This window comes from Vipera berus, assembly GCF_964194415.1.
Source record: "Vipera berus genome assembly, chromosome: 4".
Lineage (NCBI taxonomy): Eukaryota > Metazoa > Chordata > Lepidosauria > Squamata > Viperidae > Vipera > Vipera berus.
Window position 1 is genome coordinate 57692944 of NC_138206.1, and position 22463 is coordinate 57715406.

The 22463-nt window shown below is 42.5% G+C and overlaps 1 protein-coding gene across 2 annotated transcripts in view; it reads left to right on the forward strand.

The window, feature by feature from the left end:
- Positions 1 to 2152: 2152 nt before the first annotated feature.
- The window catches only part of UMODL1 (uromodulin like 1), a 37800-nt gene continuing 17489 nt past the window's right edge, over positions 2153 to 22463 (forward strand). For both annotated transcript variants that reach the window (XR_014026383.1, XM_081327320.1), the window contains exons 1-6: positions 2153 to 2926; positions 15053 to 15214; positions 16400 to 16515; positions 17034 to 17223; positions 19273 to 19386; positions 22108 to 22362. Coding sequence is in view for 1 of the 2 variants with exons in the window: in XM_081327320.1 (XP_081183446.1) it covers positions 2812 to 2926; positions 15053 to 15214; positions 16400 to 16515; positions 17034 to 17223; positions 19273 to 19386; positions 22108 to 22362 (952 nt within the window). In the remaining variant the exon portion in view is untranslated. The remainder of the gene's footprint in view (positions 2927 to 15052; positions 15215 to 16399; positions 16516 to 17033; positions 17224 to 19272; positions 19387 to 22107; positions 22363 to 22463) is intronic.

Here is a 22463-nt window from a genome sequence, read left to right on the forward strand (position 1 = left end):
GCAAGGAGGCTAAAATGTGGTTGACCACTGGGACCGGGTAAGCATGTTGCTTGAGGGCTTTATTTAGAATGCATTTATAGTCAGCGCAAATGTGAATTTCCCCGTTGGCTTTAAGTGGAGTGACTATAGGAGTTTCCCACTCCCCACCATCAACAGGCGGTAAAATGCCCTGTTCTACAAGCTTATCAATTTCTGAATCAATTTTATGTTTTAAGGCAAAGGGAACCCTACGAGGCTTAACCCTGATTGGAACTACGTTGGGATCGAGCTTAAATGAGATAGGCAGGCCTGTGTATGTTCCTAGGGCTGAATCAAAAACATCTGCATAGTCCTCGCATACTGACGCGAGGTCTGCACTTTGTGTCCGGTTTATACCAGTAATCTGAATACCTAAGGCATCAAACCAATCAAGTCGAATGAGACTCATTCTCTGGCCCCCTACTACTATGACATCCAAGTGCCCAAAAAACCCCTTAAATTTTACTGTCAAAGTGGCTTCTCCCTTAACTTTAACTTGAGCATTTTGAAAGTCAGATAGGATTATGTCTGAGGGCCTTAGTTTGGCCCAATTGTTACTATGCCTACACACGAAGTTAAAAGTGTCTTGAGAAATAATTGAGACTGCAGAGCCAGAGTCCAATTCCATCTTCCGTGGAACTCCTTGTAGCTCTACCAAGAGCCTGAGTTTAGGTTTGAGGGGGCGTCAGGCCCGGGTGCGGCACATGCTTCTACGGCTTCTGAAAAACCCCACACTAACTGGACCCTGGGCCCCAGTACCTCTCCTAGTCGGTTCTTCCGACTGGTGTTTGGGTGGCTGGTCTCTCTGGCGGGCTCTGCAAACCACTGCGATGTGGCCTGTCCTTGCACAAGCTCTGCACATGGCTGATCGGAATCTGCAACCGGCGCGAAAATGGTTGCTGCTGCACCCTTTACATCTAGTTAAGAGAACTGCCTTGTAAGTGTTCTCTTGCTGCTGGCTGTTGCGGTGTTGCGCATTGGGTTGCTTTTGGAGTCTGTTGATTTCAGGCTCTTCTTCCTCAGAAGATTCTTTGGTGCATTTGGCATCCTCATGGTGGACCGTTTCTTCATGCTTTGTGGTTTTGGCGGGCTGTACTGTTTGAACTGTGCCCCCAGCGGCTTCATTGGCCATTACTTTGTCTTGTGCTTCTGAAAACGTTAAGTTTGGTCTGGCAAAGAGTCTCTGCTGAAGTGTTCGGTCCCATAGGCCGCAGATGAGTCTGTCTCGTAGTTGCTCTTCTAAGTTTGAAAATTTGCAAAGGTGTGTGGCTTGCCTCAGGCCCGCTATGAATTCTGAAGCTGATTCGCCGGGTTGCTGCACTCTCTGGTCAAACTTGAACCATCAAGCCATTTCAGACATCTTGGGCTGGAAATGTCCGGTTAGCTTCTTTTTGAGGTCTGCGTAGGAGACTGCTTCTATCGGTGTCAGAGCGAAAAGGTTCTCAGCCAAATCAAAGGTTGCTGGGCCGCACAGGCAGAGTAGAGTTGCGGCCTTCAGTCCTTTTTCCATGATCTGGTTTGCCCGGAGGTAGTTTTCTACCTGGGACAAATAGGACGGCCATTCCTCTGGGTGCTTCACGTCGAATTCTCGAAGTCTCCCAACCTTCGGCATTCTGTCTTTTCTGGTTCCTGCATTTTCTTCTGAATCCTGCTTCCCAGGCTCAGGGAATGAGTCCACTGAGCACGAGGTCGCTAGTGTAGCTTGCTAGCCGACCTTGAGAGAGGGGGGGGGGAATGCCTTTTCCCTCCGGCGTGCACTGCTTTCCCCTCGTAGACTTCAGCTCTTTTTCAGGGAAGCAGAATCCCATCTTCGTCGCCAGTGTTCTGTAGCGGGTTCTTTGGTGCAGGAATGAAGACGAGGTAGATGAGTACAGGAAAACTCATGGTTTATTTCCTGAACTGGGAAAATGGCTGCAACTGGCTGCAATATATAGTCTAGCCCCTAGGTGGCAGCCAATAGGTTTGAAGCAACCATTGCCGCCTAGGGATAGCCAATAGTAGCACTGGAGATTTGTAGTCTGGGTTGCTGGAGAGCCGTTAGCTGCTCCAGCAACCCACGTGGTATTACTAATGAGCCCAGTACATAACACCAGATATGCCAGCATCAAGAAGAATATGGCACGGAATTCTTTCACATGAGTGAAAGCAAAGATTCTCAATTGTCTGGAAAAAAAATCCTGATCAAATAATCTGCTTCAGGAGATTACCATATTCTGCTTAATGGTTGAGCCAGTTCTGGGTTGGCTTGTTGTACATAGGTATGTAGTTACATGCTTATTTACTTTATTTTATGCTCCCCATTCCTGAAGGTTCGGAGTGGATTTTGGATAGTTTCTTCTAACATTTATCATTTGTTGATCAAACATGATCTTGCATTTTTTCTTCTGGACCTTCAGACCATACTCAAAATAATTAAAATATTGATCGAAAGGTTACATGTTATCAAGCCAATGTCAACTCTTAGTGACCATTGAGTGAATCTGTACCTAATATAGTCCTTCAGCTCTTCTAGTGGTGTATACCTTTTACCATTGCAACTGCATCCAACCATCGTTCTCTTGTCCTTCCTTTTATTTTTCAGCCTTGTGAATCTACAAGGATAACAAAAGTACCTTCTGTGCCACTAATTCCATTCTAATAGATCACTCTCCTTTCTTTATTTTAGAGAAAGGTCTCTCTTTGCTTGGTTACCATTTATGCAATTATTCTGTGATAAAAATTGTGAGCAAAACAGTTGCATATCAAAAATCATATGAGAAACAAACACCGTGTGGAGGATGGATTCCATGGAGAATGTGCACCACAACCTACTACAAAGAAGAGTACCATCCTATTATGGTGCAAGAAGCTGTGAACGTGACAGATTGTTGTGCTGGGTATGAACAAGTGGGACTATATTGTTCTTTACGTAAGTATGAAATAAACAATGAAAAGATTACGGCTTATGAACTGCAAAATCAATAATATATATAATTAGTATAAATCAGCAAGTTAGGACTATAGGATCTCACTGGATGACTTAGCAGCAAATAAACTGACTTTTCTGTATTTAAATGTAGTGCTTTTTCCCCCACAGAGCAGATCTGGTAAATATGATCTGTGTAAAACTATAGCTGGCTGGCTGGCTTATTGATTGATTGATTTGATTTGATTTGATTTCTATAACCGCCCATCTCAGCAAATGATATATATTTTGGGTACTAAGGTATAGAAATGTGTTTTTGACTTACATACTTTTCCTCTTCAATCACATACCTTTTAGAGAGCCAGTTTGGTGTAGTGCAGGGGTGTCAAACTCAATTTCATTGAGGGCCGCATCAGCATTGCGGTTGCCCTCAGGGGGCTGGGTGGGTATGGCCAGGGTGGGCGTGGCCTACTGGGTGGGCACGGCCAGCTCTACATCGTTCGCATCAAGGGTGCCTATGGGGCCCCGGGCAGGAGTGGGACAGATCTGAGGGTCTCTGGCAGAAGGAGGGTCTCTGGGCCAGGGCCAAGGCAGTGGGGGCCGTTCCCTCACTGTTTCCAGCATGGCTTCGCGGGCCACATGAAACCACTTCGCAGGCCGGATCCGGCCCCCGGGCCTTGTGTTTGACATGTCTGGTGTAGTGGTTAAAGCTCTAGGCTAGAAACCAGGAGACTGAGTTCTAGTCCCACCATAGGCATGAAAAACCAGCTGGGTGATTTTGGGCTATTTTCTCTCAGCCCAACTACATCACAGGTTTGTTGTGGGGAAAATAGGAGGAAGGAGTATTAAATGAGTTATTTATAAAAGTAATAAATAATAAAGGAATAAAGGAAGGAGTATTATATGAGTAATAACAATAATAAAGGCAGGATAAAAATATTTTTATAATACAAATACCGGTAGTTGTCTATCCATTGAAGCAAATCCCTGATGTTCCTTAAAGTTGATGTATCTTGTGGAGAAAAATATTGAAACCTAGGTTTGCTGTTACAGTATATGGGCAATACTTTCCAGGAATAGTATGATTAGGCCATGTATTCATTTCAGTGTACCTTCCCCATGGATTTTATATTAGGTTTATAAGCATATGTTCAAAGGTTATTGCCATATTTGAAGGGAGACAGGCTGAATATTAAGTGACCTCCTTCCAATGTAAAACAAAATTCTTAGCATATGCTCAGCAATTCTAAGACCCCTTCCCGTCATTTTGAATTATTTTGGAAAAGATACTAAATTCCAGGATAAATCAATCAATAAATAGAAGCTTCAATTCAGTATTCAGTATTGGACCCGTGCCCCTCCTGGCTGGTATATTCGGCTCGGGAGGGGACACGAGGCTGGCTCCAGGCACTGCTTCTTTGAGTGAGGGTAGTTTTCCCGTCGCCTTGAAGGAGGCGGTGGTGAGACCCCTCCTCAAGAAGCCTGCCCTGGACCCAGCTGTGTTAAACAACTATCGTCCGGTCTCCAACCTTCACTTTCTTGCGAAGGTTGTTGAGAGTGTGGTGGCGCAGCAGCTTCCTTTGTTCCTGGAGGAAGCTGATTATCTAGACCCGTACCAATCGAGCTTCAGGCCCGGGTACAGCATGGAGACCGCATTGGTCATGCTGGTGAATGATCTCTGGCGGGCTTGGGACAGGGGCTGCTCCTCTGTCCTAGTCCTATTAGACCTCTCAGCGGCTTTTGATACCATCGACCATGGTATCTTACTGTGGCGTCTTCGGGGGTTGGGAGTGGGAGGCACCGTCTTACGGTGGTTCTCCTACCTCTTGGGACGTTCGCAGTCTGTGTTGGCAGGAAGGCAGAGGTTGGCCTCGAGGCCTCTCATTTGTGGAGTTCCTCAGGGGTTGGTCCTCTCGGCTCTCCTGTTCAACATCTATATGAAGCCGCTGGGTGAGATCATTCGTGGTTTTGGGGTTGGGTATCATCAATATGCTGATGATACCCAGCTTTTTATTTCTATCCCAAACCACCCCAGTGATGCCCTCGATGTGATGTCCCGTTGCCTGGAGGTGGTTCGGGTCTGGATGGGGAGGAACAGGCTTTGGCTCAACCCTGACAAGACTGGCTGTGTGTGCCGGCGTCTCGAGAAATTCAGATTATTCCATCATTAACTATGGGAGGTGAGATATTACCCCCCGTAGATAGGGCTCGCAACTTGGGTGTCCTCCTAGACTCACAGCTCTCTTTGGAAGATCATATAGGAGCTGTGACTAGAGGGGCCTTCGCCCAGGTTCACCTGGTGTGCCAGTTGCGGCCCTATCTGGACCGGGATGCCTTGCGCACAGTCACTCATGCACTCGTGACCTCCCGTTTGGACTACTGCAACGCTCTCTACATGGGGCTGCCCTTGAGGACTACTTGGAGGCTCCAGCTGGTGCAGAATGCGGCTGCGCGAGTGGTTGTGGGGGTTTCCCGATACTCCCATGTAACACCTCTACTCCGCGACCTGCATTGGCTTCCGGTTGTCCTCTGGGTAAGATTCAAGGTGCTGGTCATGACCTATAAAGCCCTAAATGGCATGGGTCCGGGTTACTTACGGGAGCACCTGCGGCCGGCATCAACTTCCCTTTGTCCAGTGCGCTCCCACAGAGAGGGCCTCCTTAGGGTGCCGTTGGTCAAAGAGTGTCGACTGGCGGCCCCCAGGGGGAGGGCATTCTCTGTGGGTGTGCCAGACCTTTGGAACCGTTTACCAGTTGAGCTCCGGATGGCTCCCGACCTTCGCTCCTTCCGACGTGACCTAAAAACATATTTATTTGAACAAGCCGGCCTGGTCTGATGGGTTTAGGGGTATTTTAATATTATTGTATTAACTTATTGAATTGGGCTGTAGTATTTACCGTAATATTTTTTTTAACTTTTGTATATTGTATTTTATTGTATTGCCCTGTACACTGCCCTGAGTCCTTCAGGAGAAGGGCGGTATAGAAATTAAATTATTATTATTATTATTATTATTATTATTATTATTATTATTATTATTATTATTATTATTATTATTATTATTATTATCTCTTGGAGTCTGCCTTGCATTTTATTTGGCAAGATTTTTTGAAATGGCTTGCCATTCCTACCTTCCTAGGGCTGGGAGAGAGTGACTGGCTTCCTGCCTAAGGCTAGAACTCACTAGAACTAGAACTCAAATTCTCCTGGTTTCTTAAGTGCCTTAACCACTACACCAAACTGGCTCCAATATTACAAGGGCAATTTGGAAATAAACCTCCATTTGGTTATCAATAACACACCCTCGCAGATACAGAACTTTTATTATACACATTAGAAAACTACAACATTACATTACTTTTTGTCATATTCACCATTCAAACTGAGGCACTTGTCATGTCTTATAAGGTTTGAAATTCCTTAATAGTAGTTGGTCGGCACCAAATCTGGGCTATGGGGGGGGGGTGATCAAAAACATCCCAACGGAACTGCTTCAAAAGTTCTTTGGTGCATCTAGTAGTGTGTGGGTGAACATTATCATGAACTAACACTACACTGGAAGTGGTGCCATAGAAAATCCCGCCAAATGTGAAGCTGCCAAAGGAGTACTGCTAGTGAAGTTCAATTCAGAAGTCTACTGTGAAATGTTACAAAAATTCAGACAAGCCATCCATAACAAGCATCGGGGCATGCTGACTTCTAGTGTGGTGTTGATTCACAATAATGCTCGCCCGCACACTGCTAGATGCACCCAAGAACTTTTGAAGCAGTTCCGTTGGGATGCTTTTGATCACCACCCTGAAGTAGGAAAAATCTTTGAGTAAAAAGGTTACACCTGAGTTGGTACCTTAGTTTGCACTATCTCAACCCCACCCATAGCCCAGATTTGCTGCCAAGCAACTATTATTAAGGGACGTGGTGGCTCAGTGGGTTAGGACGCTGAGCTTGTCAATCTGAAGATCGGCAGTTTGGCGGGACAAATCCTGAGTGCCACATAACAGAGTGAGCACCTGTTACTCGTCCCAGCTTCTGCCAACCTAGCAGTTTGAAAGCACGTAAAAATGCAAGTAGAAAAATAGGGACCACTACGGTGGGAAGGTAACAGCGTTCCGTGCGCCTTTGGCGTCTAGTCATGCCAGCCACATGATCACGGAGACATCCTCGGACAACCGCTGGCTCTTTGGCTTTGAAACGGAGATGAGCACTGGCCCCTAGAGTTGGAAACGACTAGCACGCATGTGCGGGGGAACCCTAACCCTAACCCCTAAAACTATTATTAAGGAATTTCAAACCTTATAAGACATGACAAGTGCCTCAATTTAAATGGTTCATTATGTCAAAAAGTAATGTAATGTAGTTTTCTAATGTTTATAATAAAAGTTCTGTATCTGCAAGTGTCTGTCATTGATAACCAAATGGAGGTTTATTTCCAAATTGCCCTTGTACATGGTCATTATTACTTAAACTCCTATATCCATGGTGACGAACCTATGGCACGCATGCCACAGGTGGCACACAGTGCCCTCTCTGTGGGCACACACACCATCACCCCATTCCTAGGCCTTCAGTGGGTTTTATAAAACCTTTTCGCTTTAGGCTTCCGCCACCGAGTGCACAAAAAAAAAATTCAATCAATCAATCAATTTCAACTTCTTGTGGAAAAAAAAAGATCTCGCAAAGTTGGAATTGATTGATTGAACTTTTTAGTCCCACCCAGTCTGTCGTTACCACCACAGCCACACCCACCCAATGGGCCATGCCCACCCAACACCTGACGATACATACGTGGGTTTTGGGTTGCAGTTTGAGCACTTGGTCTCTAAAAGCTTTGCCATCACTGTCCTATATTATGTTGAATGCATCTTATGCATTCAGTATGAGAGTACTGTAGTTATTCTCTGAGGTGCACATAAACCTATATGCCATTTCTTCAGTTTTATGATAAAAAAGATAAGATAAAATAAAACAGTTTTGAAATCATACACTGATCATTTTGCTATTATTTGCTAGTGCTTTTTAATTTAAAAACCATTAGTTATAGCCTAAAAATATGTTCATTTAAGTAAAATGACATAATATTCACATACGGTAAGTATTCTCCTTTGATATATAACTAAGCCACAGAACAATATTTCTATTAGTCTGGCTGTAGGCATGCTTTTTGTCCTTTCTTTATCTTTTCAAAAATATTTATTAATAAAAGAAATGAGACTTCCCCTGTGCAAATATGCTCAGAGTTTTCTTGAAAGATCAACACTACTCAAAAAGTTATATTTAACTTTATTGTTTTTTGTGCCAGATACAAATTCTGCCTTGGTTACTATTTTCAGCTATTTCATATATTTTACAATAGGAATTTTTACTCCCAACGTAATATATTTTTATTTATTTATTTATTTATTTATTTATTTATTTATTTATTTATTTATTTATTAAATTTTTATACCGCCCTTCTCCCGAAGGACTCAGGGCGGTGAACAGGGCATATCTTAAAACTACAAAAATACAAAAGTTAAAAAAGAATTAAATTATTGCCCACAATAAAAACAATAAAAAATATATATAAATATTAAAACCCTAAGTGATTCCCCATCAGGCCAGGCCAGCTTGTTCAAATAAATGGGTCTTTAACCCACGCCGGAAGGAGCGGAGATCCGGTGCCATCCAGAGCTCAACCGGCAGCTGGTTCCACAAAGCCGGAGCGCCCACAGAGAAGGCCCTCCCCCTGGGGGCCACCAGCCGACATTCTCTGACTGGAGGCACCCTGAGGAGGCCCTCTCTGTGGGAACGCACGGGGCGGAGGGGAGTCGACGCCGGCAGCAGGTGGTCCCCAAGGTATTCCGGACCCATGCCATGTAAGGACTTAAAAACCATCACTAAGACCTTGAACCTCACCCGGAAGACAACTGGTAACCAATGCAGCTCACGGAGCAAAGGTGTAACATGGGAGTACCGGGAAACTCCCAAGACAACTCTCGCGGCCGCATTCTGTACCAGTTGGAGCCTCCGAGTGGTCTTCAAGGGAAGCCCCATGTAGAGAGCATTGCAATAGTCAAGACGAGAGGTCACGAGCGCATGAGTGACCGTACACAGGGCATCCCGGTCTAGATAGGGCTGCAACTGCTGCACCAGGCGAACCTGTGCGAAAGCCCCCCTGGTCACGGCTACTACATGATCTTCTAAGGTAAGCCGTGCATCCAGGAGGACTCCCAAGTTGCGAGCCCTATCTACGGGGGGTAAAGACTCACCCCCCATAGAAAGTGATGGAACGTTTTGAATGTCCCGGGATGCCGGAATGTACAGCCACTCAGTCTTGTCAGGGTTGAGTTGAAGTCTGTTCCTCCCCATCCAGACCCGAACCGCCTCCAGGCAACGGGACATCACAGCGAGGGCATCACTGGGGTGGTTTGGGGTCGAAATGAAAAGTTGGGTATCATCAGCATATTGATGATACCCAACTCCAAAACCACGAATGATCTCACCCAGCGGTTTCATGTAGATGTTGAACAGGAGAGGCGAGAGAACCGAACCCTGAGGAACTCCACAAACGAGAGACCTAGGGGCCGATCTCTGCCCCCCTGCCAACACCGACTGCGAACGTCCCAGGAGATAGGAGGAGAACCACCGAAGAACTGTGCCTCCCACTCCCAATCCCCTGAGACGCCGCAGCAGGTTACCATGGTCGATGGTATCGAAAGCCGCCGAGAGGTCTAATAGGACCAGGACAGAGGAATATCCCCTGTCCCGGGCCCTCCAGAGATCATTCACCAGAGCGACCAATGCCGTCTCCGTGCTGTACCCGGGCCTGAAACCCGATTGGTACGGGTCCAGATAATCCGCTTCATCCAGGACCAGAGGGAGCTGATGCGCTGTTGTGATTCAGGGCCAGCCTGTGGGTCCGGCAGCCGGCTCGGATGTCTCGGATGACTCAGACGAGGGGGAGGAGGAGGGTGTTGAAGACGAACTTGCTGATGATGGCTTGGAGGCTTCGCAGAGCCCCCAGCCAGGGCCCTCTTCTCAGCTGCGCGAGCCCGACAGTGCGGATGATGATGACCCACAGCTGGCCCTGTTCAAGGACGCCCGACGCAGGAGGCAGTCAAGCAGGAACAAGCAGAGAAAGGCTGTGGGACTCCTCGGAAGGAGGCACAGGGAGGCCACGCCCTGAACTCTAATAAAGGGAGTGTTTGGGGAAGGGCTGGTTGCTGAAAGCAACCGCTCCGTTTGAGGATCAAAGTTCCAGTGTTTTGTTTCTTGTTCTGTTGTTTTGCTTGTGAATTAAACTTGGCAGACGCCTTCCAGCCTCAGTTGTTTTCCAGTCTCTACCGTTTGTACAGGGGTTGCCTTTCTGCAAGGCCGGTAGTAGGCTGGTACAGAACATGCGCCACCACACTCTCAACAACCTTCGCAAGAAAGCGAAGGTTGGAGACTGGACGAAAGTTGTTCAAGACAGCTGGGTCCAAGGCAGGCTTCTTGAGGAGAGGTCTCACCACCGCCTCCTTAAAGACGGTGGGGAAATTACCCTCACTCAAAGAAGCAGATATCACCGCCTGGAACCAGCCTCGTGTCCTCTCCCTGGCTGCATAAACCAGCCAGGAAGGGCACGGATCCAATAAACATGTGGTGGAGCTCAACCTCCCCATAATCCTGTCCACTTCATCAGGGGTCACAGAATCAAACTCCTCCCAGATAACATTGACAAGACCGCCCGTGTCCTGATCGTCAGACTCTGCCCAGCTGGAGTCCAAACCGGTCCGAATCCGAGCGATTTTATCCGACAGATGTTGACCAAACTCCTCGGCACGACCCTGCAAGGGATCCTCCCTCACCTCCTGATTAAGGAGGGAGCGAGTCACCCTAAACAGGGCGGCCGGGCGATTATCTGCGGACGCGATGAGGGCAGAGAAGTAATTGCACCTCGCTGCCCTCATCGCTGCGAGATAAGACCTAACATAGGTTCTTAACCGCAACCGGTCGGATTCGGATCGGCTGGATCTCCAGCAGCTCTCTAGGCCCCGTTTCCGACGCTTCATCTTAATGGAAGAGATGGTATCATTGAGTCATCTATGACTGACTAGTTGCAAAATCATCTCCATCTGGAGAAAAACTCTTAAGGAAAATAGCATTTGACTTACAACAGAGCATCTCAAGCTTGCCAAAGAGAGATGTAACAAGGCAAATTTATCTACAACTGCATACAGGCATAGATTGCCGGCCTAAACCGATTAGAGGCTCTTTCTGCTCTGGAGAATTTGCAAATTATTTTACTGTATATGTGGGGATAGACAGATCTGTCTTCTTTATTTCCGTGGTGAAAGTATACAGTAGCCTTTGTTAGAACATTTTCCAGACCTCAGTCATACTGTGGTGCTAATATTTATGAATGGTATTATCTAGTCATACAGTATTTATCAACTTTTTCTTTTCATCGTTTATTAATCAGCGGACAGAATTAAGAGTGTGTTACTGAATTACTCTTAATGTTTCCCTTGATATCAAAGTACTTATCTCTGGATTCTAACTAGCTAGAAATGAGAGGTGTTTAGAGCACTTTAGATTTTCCCTGGAAGCTCTCCCTTGAGACCTGTTCTTTGGATGCTATACTTCTATCTATATAGCATACTCAAAAGTCAATTTAAATAGCAGATAACTTTGGCCACTCTGACTCTCTTTATTCTATCATAACTAAAATGCATGTGCTTTGTTTTCTGTGACACTAGGAGGAGCATATTAAATACATAATGAATTACATTAATTTAATTAATTAGATTTAATATTAACTAAATTAATTAAATTAAATGGAATTAGAGTATTGCCCTGGCTCTGCCCCACATTTTTAGAAATGCAGCCCCTGTGTTATCATTTTTTACTTTTATTTTCTTGGGTTCTTATTGCCACTGCTAATTTTATTGATTAATTAGCATATAGGAAAATAATGGGTATTCTCTGGCAAATTGTGATTGGCTGTGACTTTCTGAGACAGACCCACTGAACAGGCTTTACATTTATTGCAAGCGGTTTGCTAACAAGCAACAAATGACTCAGCCACATAAAATGTGCACCAGCCATTTACCTTCTTTCTGCACGCAGTAGTTGTCATGGGAATATGAATCATCCTGAATTGTTCTTGTTTTATTTTAGCTTATCAGGCTAGTAATGAATATTTCTCTTACAACAGCCATAATCTCTTAGTTGAAAACTTTTCAGAACATATGACAGAGCTGGCAGAGTTAATAATAAAAATAAAAATAAACAACAACAACAATAATTTGTCAATAAAACCTTTTGGGGGGAAAGCATCATCATCATAACAATTCTTTGTATTTTTATTATTATTACATGGTGTACAAGAGGCTTTTCACTGAAGGAAGACAATGACTAGGTAATATTTTTCCAGGGATCTCTGAGAATTGGCTTCCCTCTGGGAATTTCTCCTGTAATAATGAGAACTTGACAGTCTTTTCAGGAACATGCTAGAGGTTTATGCAAAAGCCACTAGACCAGGATTACAATATTATTTGGGCATTAATATCATTTTCTTATCAATAACTGATATAAATGCATTAGCTCCCATTTATTTTGTATGATTCATTTATCTTGAAAGCTATTTGTTTTGAATTAATTGACGCTTCCTTAGATTATTTGCACATGGTTGCTTTGTGCTTCTTATCTTTCTCTTTTAAGTATCCTTTATTTCTTGCTTATTTCTAGCAGTCAAGAGCAGAGAACCTTTGGCTTTCTGGATGTTACTGTTCTATAATTCCCAGGAGTCCAATTCAATATAGCCAGAAGTGAGGGATGCTGGGAGTTGTTGTGCAGGATCAACTGAAGGGTCACATGTTTCCCCTCCTGGGGTGCAATTACCTTTGGTGAGAAACACACCACTTCTGGGTGTAATAGAGCTGATTAAATGCAATGCCCATAACTAGGCCAAGCATTTTAGCAGAAGGATTCGTACAAAATAGCATCTCTTGGCACTGTTATATTCTATGGCTAAAGCAATCATTCATGAAATGGGGAAAATAAAAGTACAGGTTGTTTATTCACCATTAATGTCAAGGGAGTGGCTGACATTCATATTTCTCTGATTAGAGTGCTGGAATGCTTTTAGGTCTTGTTATCAGAGATGTACAGATGTGAGAGGCTGGCTTTCGTTTTCGTCTGCTTAGCTGGCATATAAAGATTTCTAGAATTGGAGGTGAATTTAGATTTCTGCATTGCTGGAAACCTGAGTCATCTAATTTTTGCACAAAATGTTCCTGGCCTGCAAAGTTTCTGATCAAGCCAGATATTTTTTACAGTTGAAATATAATTGCCATCATTTACTGCCCCTTTTATTACTGTTACTATGTTGATAAATAAATTTCTGCATTAAACCAGGGGAATAGCATTAAAATAGTGGGACTGATCTTTGATATCAGCTTTCCCCCACCACCACCATGCTACTAGCATCAGTATAATTGGGACCCTTCAGTGACACCAGATTGTGTCACTGTGCCCTACTGTTTTATGGCAGTGAAACCATGTAAATCACCTTATAAAGTAATTTCACAGTAAATGCTTTGAAGTAGCTACTGTGGTGGCCACTCCCAGAGACATCCTAGGGCAGGAGTGGGGAACTATGGCCCTTTTATGACTTGTGGACTTGAACTCCCAGAATTCCTGAGCAAGCCATGCTGGCTCAGGAATTCTGGGAGTTCAAGTCCACAAGTCATAAAGGGGTCATAGTTCCCACCTCTGTCCTAGGGGAAGGGCAAGGGAGACACATAACAAGCTGTGCCATGATATTGAATGCAAGTGCATAAGAGGTGGGGTATGCATTATGATGTCACAACTCATGCTGTGTTATTTTCATGCTATCACAATTTGTATGAGATACTACTGTGTGTCCCTTCAATGGGCTATTTCACTGCTATTCTGACTCTATGAATAAGGTAAAATTATTATTATGAAAGCATTAATAATACTTTCAACATTAAGGAAAACTGATTATATAATTATTCATCACCGGTAATGATAATTCTATGTGTTGCATGGAATCATGTAAAAATAATATGATAAAATCTATAAAAATCCAGAATAATTCAGTATAATGGAAAAATCAGCTGTATTTGAAAAAGCTACAGCCAAAAGAACCAAGCAATAAATACAGGCACTAAAACTAATAAACTATCAAAAAGATTAAAATAACAATGATCTTAAAACCCACTGGTGGTGCCAATAAATAAATAAACCGATTGTCAGAATGACAGGCATGGGATTTAACTTCAGATAAGGTTTATTATCCTAACCTGGAGATAAAGGGAGTTGTATCAAAGAGGCCAAGAGCCTCTGATACTGTATAATGAAGGATCCAAATCCACCTCTAGGTTCCTCAGAGGGGGATATAAATACAATCTGGACAGAGGTCTGAAAGCATGGACTTTATTTTTGCTCTTCTTAGGAATATATAAGGCTATATGTAATTTCTCTTTATCCCTGCCTCCATGTTTTGCCTTGTCATGACCTAGACCAGGGGTGTCAAACTCAATTTCACTGAGGGCAGCATCAGCATTGCAGTTGCCCTCAGGGGGCCGGGTGGGTGTGGCCTGGGTGGGCGTGGCCTACTGGGTGGGTGTGGCTAAAGTGCGTATGGCCTACTGGGTGGGCGTGGCCAGCTCTACATCGTTCGCATCAAGGGTGCCTATGGGGGCCTGGGCAGGAGTGGGACAGATCTGAGGGTCTCTGGCAGAAGGAGGGTCTCTGGGCCAGGGCCAAGGCAGTGGGGGCTGTTCCCTCACTGTTTCCAGGATGGCTTCGGGGGCCGCATGAAACCACTTCGCGGGCCGGATCCGGCCCCCGGGCCTTGTGTTTGACATGTCTGACCTAGACAAGGTAACAACAATTAAAAAGAGAGGGAACGCTAGCAGGTGTCTCAGTCGGCTGGCAATTGACCCTGGGACTAGAATCTATTGAGTGAAGAATGTGTTCTTCTCCGCTTCTGGTGTTCATAGGCATTAGCAAGGTTTGGTTCAAAATAAACCTAAAAGAAAATTCCATTGAGGATAGTTAGGCTCTTAGATGTACCTAAAGATATTTGTAGAATTTTGGCCAGTGAGTGCACTTTTTCTTGTAAAACGTTCTGTTTTATAGCCCTAAACAGATCCAGTGAGTTTGCTTCAAGACCTGGTGCCTGTCCCATGAAGATAGGGGAAGCATTAAAGAGGTCATGCGTGTCTGACATGGATTGTCCAGAACATAAAAAGTGCTGTAAGACATCTATGGGAACCCATTGTTCAGATCCTGTTCCAGAAGGTATAGTAGTACAGTAGTGTCATGCTACTTATTCTTTTCTTCTTCAGATATAGGGGAGTTGAGGCAGAGGATCTGATTTGTGGATCTTTCCTTCTTGGGCAGCCCGCTGTTTCAAAATTCTGTGAGAATTTTCACACAAAAGAGATCAATTATGATGCAGAATATATGAGTCTCATAGATAATTCTGATTGGTTGATCAAATGCATATATTGTCGCACCTTGTGAGTCTCAGCAGTTAATCAAGACCACTGAAAATGAGAAGACTACCATGTTAGTTCCTCACCTATGCACTAATGCACAGGTCTGCAACCCATGGCTCCAGAGCCGCATGCGGCTCTTTCAGCCGTCTCCTGCGGCTCCCAGTCTTCTGCTACGTGTAGTCCCCCCCCAAAAAAGTGGGACTAAAAAAGTTCAACCAATTCAAATATGCAGGGTAGGTGCATATCTCGCCTTGGCTCCACTCTTCAAACCCTGTTCTGTGCATGTGCGCATGTACACGCATGCGCACACATTTTTTGCGGCTCCCAGTTTTTCCTTTTGTGAGGGAACCGGTTCCGAGTGGCTCTTTCACTGTTTCAGGTTGCTGACCCCTGCACTAATGTAAAGTTCTACTAACCACGGGTCTGCAACCCGCGGCTCCGGAGCCGCATGCGGCTCTTTGAGCCATCTCCTGCGGCTCCCAGCCGCCCGGTGCGCGCGCACCTCTTCGAACGGGCAGTGGTGCGCGCGCACCTCTCCAAATGGAGAGTGGCACCGCCCGTTTGGAGAGGTGCGCGCGCACCTCTCCAAATGGGCGGAGGTGCACACGTACCTCCCCAAACCTTAGGAGAGGTGCGCGCGCACCTCCGCGCGAACGGGCAGCAGCGCCGCTCTTTGAGAAAGCTGCCGCGGCACGTTTGCAGGCTGCCGAAAGCGGCAGCTTTGCAGACGGGCCGTCGCGGTCGCGCAACCGGGAACCAGTTCCATCTCACTTAAAAAAAATGGCAACTGCGCGCATCCGTGCATGCGCAAGAAAAAACCGTTTTGCACATGCGCAAAATTTTTTTTGCGCATGCGCGTGCATGGACTCACGCACACAGCTCCCACTTTTTTTTATGTGTGATGGAACCGGTTCCCAGTGGCTCTTTTCCTTTTTCAGGTTGCCGACCCCTGTACTAACCGATTGTTTTCTCTTTCCAATTCTAGAACAAACAGTGACAAAGTATTGGTGTGATGTGTCAGTCCTTGTGAAAATGGATTTCAGTGAATTGAACAAAGCGGATCCAAGACTTCTGAATCATACACGTCTTTTGCACTCTATGGTATGAATCCATGGAATAGTTAATATCAGTGCTTTTTTGTAAAAGAAAAAGGTGCCGGAACTCACACATGTCATACAACCCGCCTTGCCTACCCTACAAGGTTCCATTCAAAAAAGGTGCCAGAACTCCGTTCTGAGCGTTCTATGAGAAAAAAAGCCCTGGTTAATATGTAAGCTGTACTGTGTATTTCTAGTGCTATAAGAAAGCCCAGCCTATACTGGACTGCCACCTACTGGATAAGGAACCCCTTTTCTCCAGTGTGTTTCTTGGCAAATACATTGCTTGATCATGAAAATGTTCTTAAAATAAATAATGTTGAATATATATTTCAATGTAATTAAAATAATAAATTATAAAATTCTGACCAAAATAAACATAGTGTTTATACTAGCGTTGGAAAGGATCTTATTTTGATTGCATTGTTCTTTTTCATTATATGTATAGAATTTAAAGAAAGACTATTTAGTTGCCTACAGTGGTATTCTATAACATTTAAGAAGAGTTTCTCTCTTTTCCAGATTACTGGAGCGTTGTGGCCCATGGACATCTCTGTGTATCATATCCAGACAAAGTCAGAAACTTATGCAGAGACATTAGTGTCTCACGTCCTAGTTGGACTGCAACAACTGGTTCCATTGGTCAATATTTCTTCTTTGTTGAAGGAAATTGTGAAGAGAGTATATGAAGTTATTGACGTTGTTGTACAAGGTTATTATTTCAGATATATTTGACTGAAGAGCAGCTCTGTAGAATAGAGAGGTTTTTAAAATTTCTCATTTCACTTTATGTTTGGATTTTCAGGATTAGAAAACAGGATTAGAAAACAAGGCATTTTCTAGGGCATGAGGAAGGGGGCCTTCAGAAAAGAGTAAATCTCTTATACGTATTATGTGAATCTCAAGTACAGTTTGTCACGTATGATGAACTGAAAGCTGAAGATCACAATACAAGTCTGTCTTTTGCCACAGCCTTTAGCTGCATGGAGTAAAGTTAACATTCACATCAAGACCTTAATATAGTGACTGATTCCACTTCAGTGCAGTCACAGCATTAAATCAGCACCTACACTGTTTCTTCAGGCCTGACTTTACTTGTTCTTTAATTTGGGTGAAAATGTAAAAAAACTCAAAAGCTTGTTTAAAGACTTATTTCTGCAAATGCAATTATTAATCTGTAGATATGCAATCTAGTATTTATCTAAGGCAAATTTCTTCTATCTGTAGGGGACAAGGAGAAAACTTGCAGCTTTGACATTATGTCATGAGTCAAAAAGGCTGCCATTAAGGGTATGGCCAGTCACAACCCCCACAATTTCTAAAAGGCAAACTAGTGAAGCTGCTTCCCATCATCCTCTTTATCAGCTATTCCTAAGTTGCTCTCTATCATTTTATTTTTATCTTTCGTTTTTCTGAATTAACTGGATATACTTCCAATTGAAGCACTGGCTACAACTGCCATTGTAACTGTCTTGTAAATTAATATGATATCAGAGGCCATAACATAGGCCTTTTTTAGCATTCTAGTTTCCCATTTATTTTTCTTAATCAAAATAATAAAAAATAAATTGGGGGGGGCAGGGAAGTGTTCATAGCATACAAACACCTGTGGATACCACCTTGGAAATTCACAATAAGAAAATGTCCATGAATGTATACATTACAATATAAAATCGGTGGCATATATTAACAAAATATAGAGTGATAGGAAATTCTGGTCAGGCCATTTTTTTTAAAAAAAAGTTTACATTTTCTGCAAAGTGTCACAAGAACATTCCTTTAAAATAAGTGCAAACCAATTTGAAAAAAATACCCCAACCCAACCCAACCAACCAACCAATGTTAAGTAGCAGACCATATTATTGCATCTTCTCCTTCCCTGCCAATGCCTCAACATTTATTACTGAGGAAAGTCTTTGACAGTTTCTGTAAAAATTGTAAAGAAGAAACTGATCCAGGAAGAGGGCAGATGTTACTGAAATTGGTGGGGTCCCATGGGTGGCTTGCTACTATGAGCAACATATTAGAAGCTAAGCTTTCGTCAGCGGTTGCTGACATTGTCAAAGTATAAGCCAGGATCTAATACTTTAACGTCAGCAGCCGCTGACGAAAGCTTAGTTTCTAATAAAGTTTTTAGTATTTGTCACGGCTTTTTTGAAAGCACCTTGCTAATTAACTCTTTCATTCCTGCTTTCAAAAAAGCCTTGACAAATACTTAACATATATTTGCCTTGCCTTCTAGCTAATAAAAAGAGAGAAAGAACCTGTGGCTCAGCAAGTTAAAACAACTGCCTAATATACAATCAGCCCAGGTTCGAATCTCAGATAAAGGGTATGACTGACTGATGAGAACATAAATAGTTCGAAATGGCCATCTCAGCCTCCCAAAATTCTTTATTAGCAATTTGAATAATTTGCATATATATATATACATATACATATATGTGTGTATGTGCATATATACATGTGTATATATATGTGTGTATGTGCATATATACATGTGTATATATATGTGTGTATATATGTGTGTGTATATGTGTGTGTGTATGTGTGTGTATGTGTATACATATGCATATATATATGTATATATGTGTGCGTATATATGTGTGTGTGTGCATGTGTGTGTGCATGTGTGCGCACACACACACACACACACACACACACATTTTTCACTAACAGACCAAAAGTGATATGAGGACAGATAAATGTTAAAAGAAGGCAGAATTGTGATCATGTTTAATTATTCTTTTCTTTGACCCAGATTGTGATCGTGATATGCCCAACATTCTGAGTAAAAATATGCATTCTTCTAATCTGCTGAGAAAGTCAAGATCTGCATCACCTGAAATTCATGAATCAGTAGATTCGGAATGCGGTAAGTTGCTATATATATTAAAATTCATTCATTTTTAAAATTTGGTTTCTTTAGGGCCTGTCAGACATGCTTTATTTAAGCATGTTTTCTCTTTTAATTGTGTCTACACTATCATTTATTTAGCATTTCTCTGTGTATAAAGGAACCAATAAATACTTTTTGTAAATGAAACAAATTAATGGACCTACCAATACATTTTGTTTGTAAGTAGATCTTACCATTTCAAAACAATAGATTACTATTCAGTATAGTTTATCAGAAAGCTTTTGCCTTGAAGACTTTCTTAAAATCTTAATATCATTTGAAAACGTTAGATTTATAGAATGAGGTGGTGAAGTTCAGGTCTTTTATAGATTGCTGCTTAAAGAATGTTAATGATTAAGATGGTATAGGTTGGTGCTTAAAGAATATTAATGATTGCTTAATTGCTCATTCTTCATATTTTAACTGTTTTAATCAAGGTACATTCTTTTACATAAATGAGTACATATTTGACTCCTATCAAGATTTGGCATATGAGATTTATTGTTTGGAGTACCACAGAATTATATGTTCAACTATAATCAAATAAATTTGTTTATTCATTCAATTGTGAACAATATTTCAGTTGTAGGTCCCAGAGTACCTTTCAGAAATAAATAAAAAGTGCTTTTTCTAAACTTTTATATTTCTAATTTTTAAAGGAAAATTGGGCATTTTGGTCTTGTGAGAATTAGTATTTGTGCAAGCTGCTTTGCTGCCTAGAGAGTACCTCATATTATCAGTGGTGGGATTCAAATATGTGAACAACCGGTTCTCTGTGTGGATGCTGCTTCTGGAAGTCCATTCTGGGCCCAGGGAAAACCTTGTGGCAAATGGTTATTTTCCTAATCAGTTTAATACATTTAGAAGGGATCAGATGGAAAAGAACAGTTTTTTAAAAAAGCTTTCTTGTACATTCAGGTATATGGTAAAGGTAAAGGTAAAGGTAAAGGTTCCCCTGCACATGTGTGCTAGTTGTTTCCAACTCTAGGGGCCAGTGCTCATCTCCATTTCAAAGCCGAAGAGCCAGCACTTGTCCGAGGACGTCTCCGTGGTCATGTGGCCGGCATGACTAGACGCCAAAGGTGCACGGAACGCTGTTACCTTCCCACCGTAGTGGTCCCTATTTTTCTACTTGCATTTTTACGTGCTTTCGAACTGCTAGGTCGGCAGAAGCTGGGACAAGTAACAGGCACTCACTCTGTTACGCAGCACTTGGGATTCGACCCGCCAAACTGCCGACCTTCTGATTGACAAGCTCAGCGTCCTAACCCACTGAGCCACCGTGTCCTTAGGTATATGGTACTATTCCTCAAATTGTTTAAGCCTCAAAGTAAAGACTGAACCATTTATTTTTTCTTCACAGTGCCCCTAACAATCTGAAGGGTCAGCTTTTAACCTGACCATTCAACCCTTGGGGCCAACAGAAAACAGTTCATAAGTCCTACATGTTCAGCAGAAACAACCCTGAACCCTGAGGACACGTGTGATAACATTTTCACTTTGCTAGCTTTGATGTGAAGACAAATATACATTTTCCTTTTGAATTTAGTGGAACATTCCTACATGCCCCGACTGCATAAAGAAATGCACTGGAAGCTCTAGAGAGGGAACAAATAATTACTTGAACATAGCATTTAAAATGGAAGACATGAGCTGCTTGGAAAATTATAGCCAAGGAACTATTCTAGTTTAATCCTGAAATGCACACAATTTAAATTTTGTACGCATTTGCTAGTCTTAAATAAAATAAGATGTATTGATTAAAGCAGAATGGGTAAACTGATGTATGGGCACCTTTGAGCGATCCTACCTTGGTTCCAAGAGCAAGACTAACTAAAAATTGTTCTTTACATTCCAGATAATGATGGCTGGTATTTGATTGACTGAACTCCCAATCATCTCTAATGACTAGTATTATTCTCCACTTTCTTCAGCCAAGTGGCAGCAAGAAATAGAGCAGGCCTAAGCATTTTATAAGATTGACCATGCTATCACCTCTAACCATGAGATGGGCAGCATATCAATTTAATAAATAAATTAAAATATCTATACTACTTGCCAAGAAGCAAATGAACTTAGTGGAACAGCCGCTCATTTATATTAACATGAAATAGAAAAAAAAATATATCAATAGCCACTTAGGTCCAGCCAAAATAAGAGTAAGAGTATCTATTTTCAGATAAGCAATTGAATCCTAAATAGCTTAGAGTTTAATTTCACTCCATGGCAAAAATGTACAAACTTTCAAGCTGGAAAAACCACACAAAAGGCCGGCTTTCTAACGACAGGGTTTTGGGTTGTTGTTTTTTTTGCAGAGCATCCCAATTAGGAATTCCAAGATAAAGCACCTTATATTTCCACCCTAAAGGTTGAGGAAAGAACTTCTGTCTCTCAACCATGAATCAAATACTGCATTGACTTCATCTATTGCTAAAAGAAAATACTAAACAAACTATTTTATGCAATTAAAGCGAATGTCTATCACCTCTTAGTCAAAGACTCTAATCTTATATCCATCCATCCATCCATCCATCCATATATACTTGCATACATACATATACACATATATATCCATATCCATATCCATATCTATATACTCTATATTTAGAACAAAACAGGATTGATTCTTAAAGTAAGCGTACAGTACACAAAATAGGACTTCCCTCAAATATGATAACTCTCACATGTCTGTTGCAGATTCTCCTTCTATTAGAAACCACAAGATCTTCAATGTAACTTGCAGCAGTTTTGAAGCATCTTGGAGTGTAAATTCTTTGCAGAATCATTCATTCCGAGCAGAAGTATACAAAGGCAAGAAACTTGTTGGAAGAATGGAAACCACAGATATGAAGCTAACTATGTTAAATCTAGAAGCAGGTGTAATGTATACAATGAACATCAGTTATGAAGCTTGTGGCAAAAATATTACCTCCAGTAGAATTGTGAAAACAGGTACTGTATGCAATTATATCTACTATTTTATTGAATTGAAAATATTTTTCTAACATGTAAATCTTTCTCTTAAAAAGCTCTTAAAATATTTTTTTCATGCA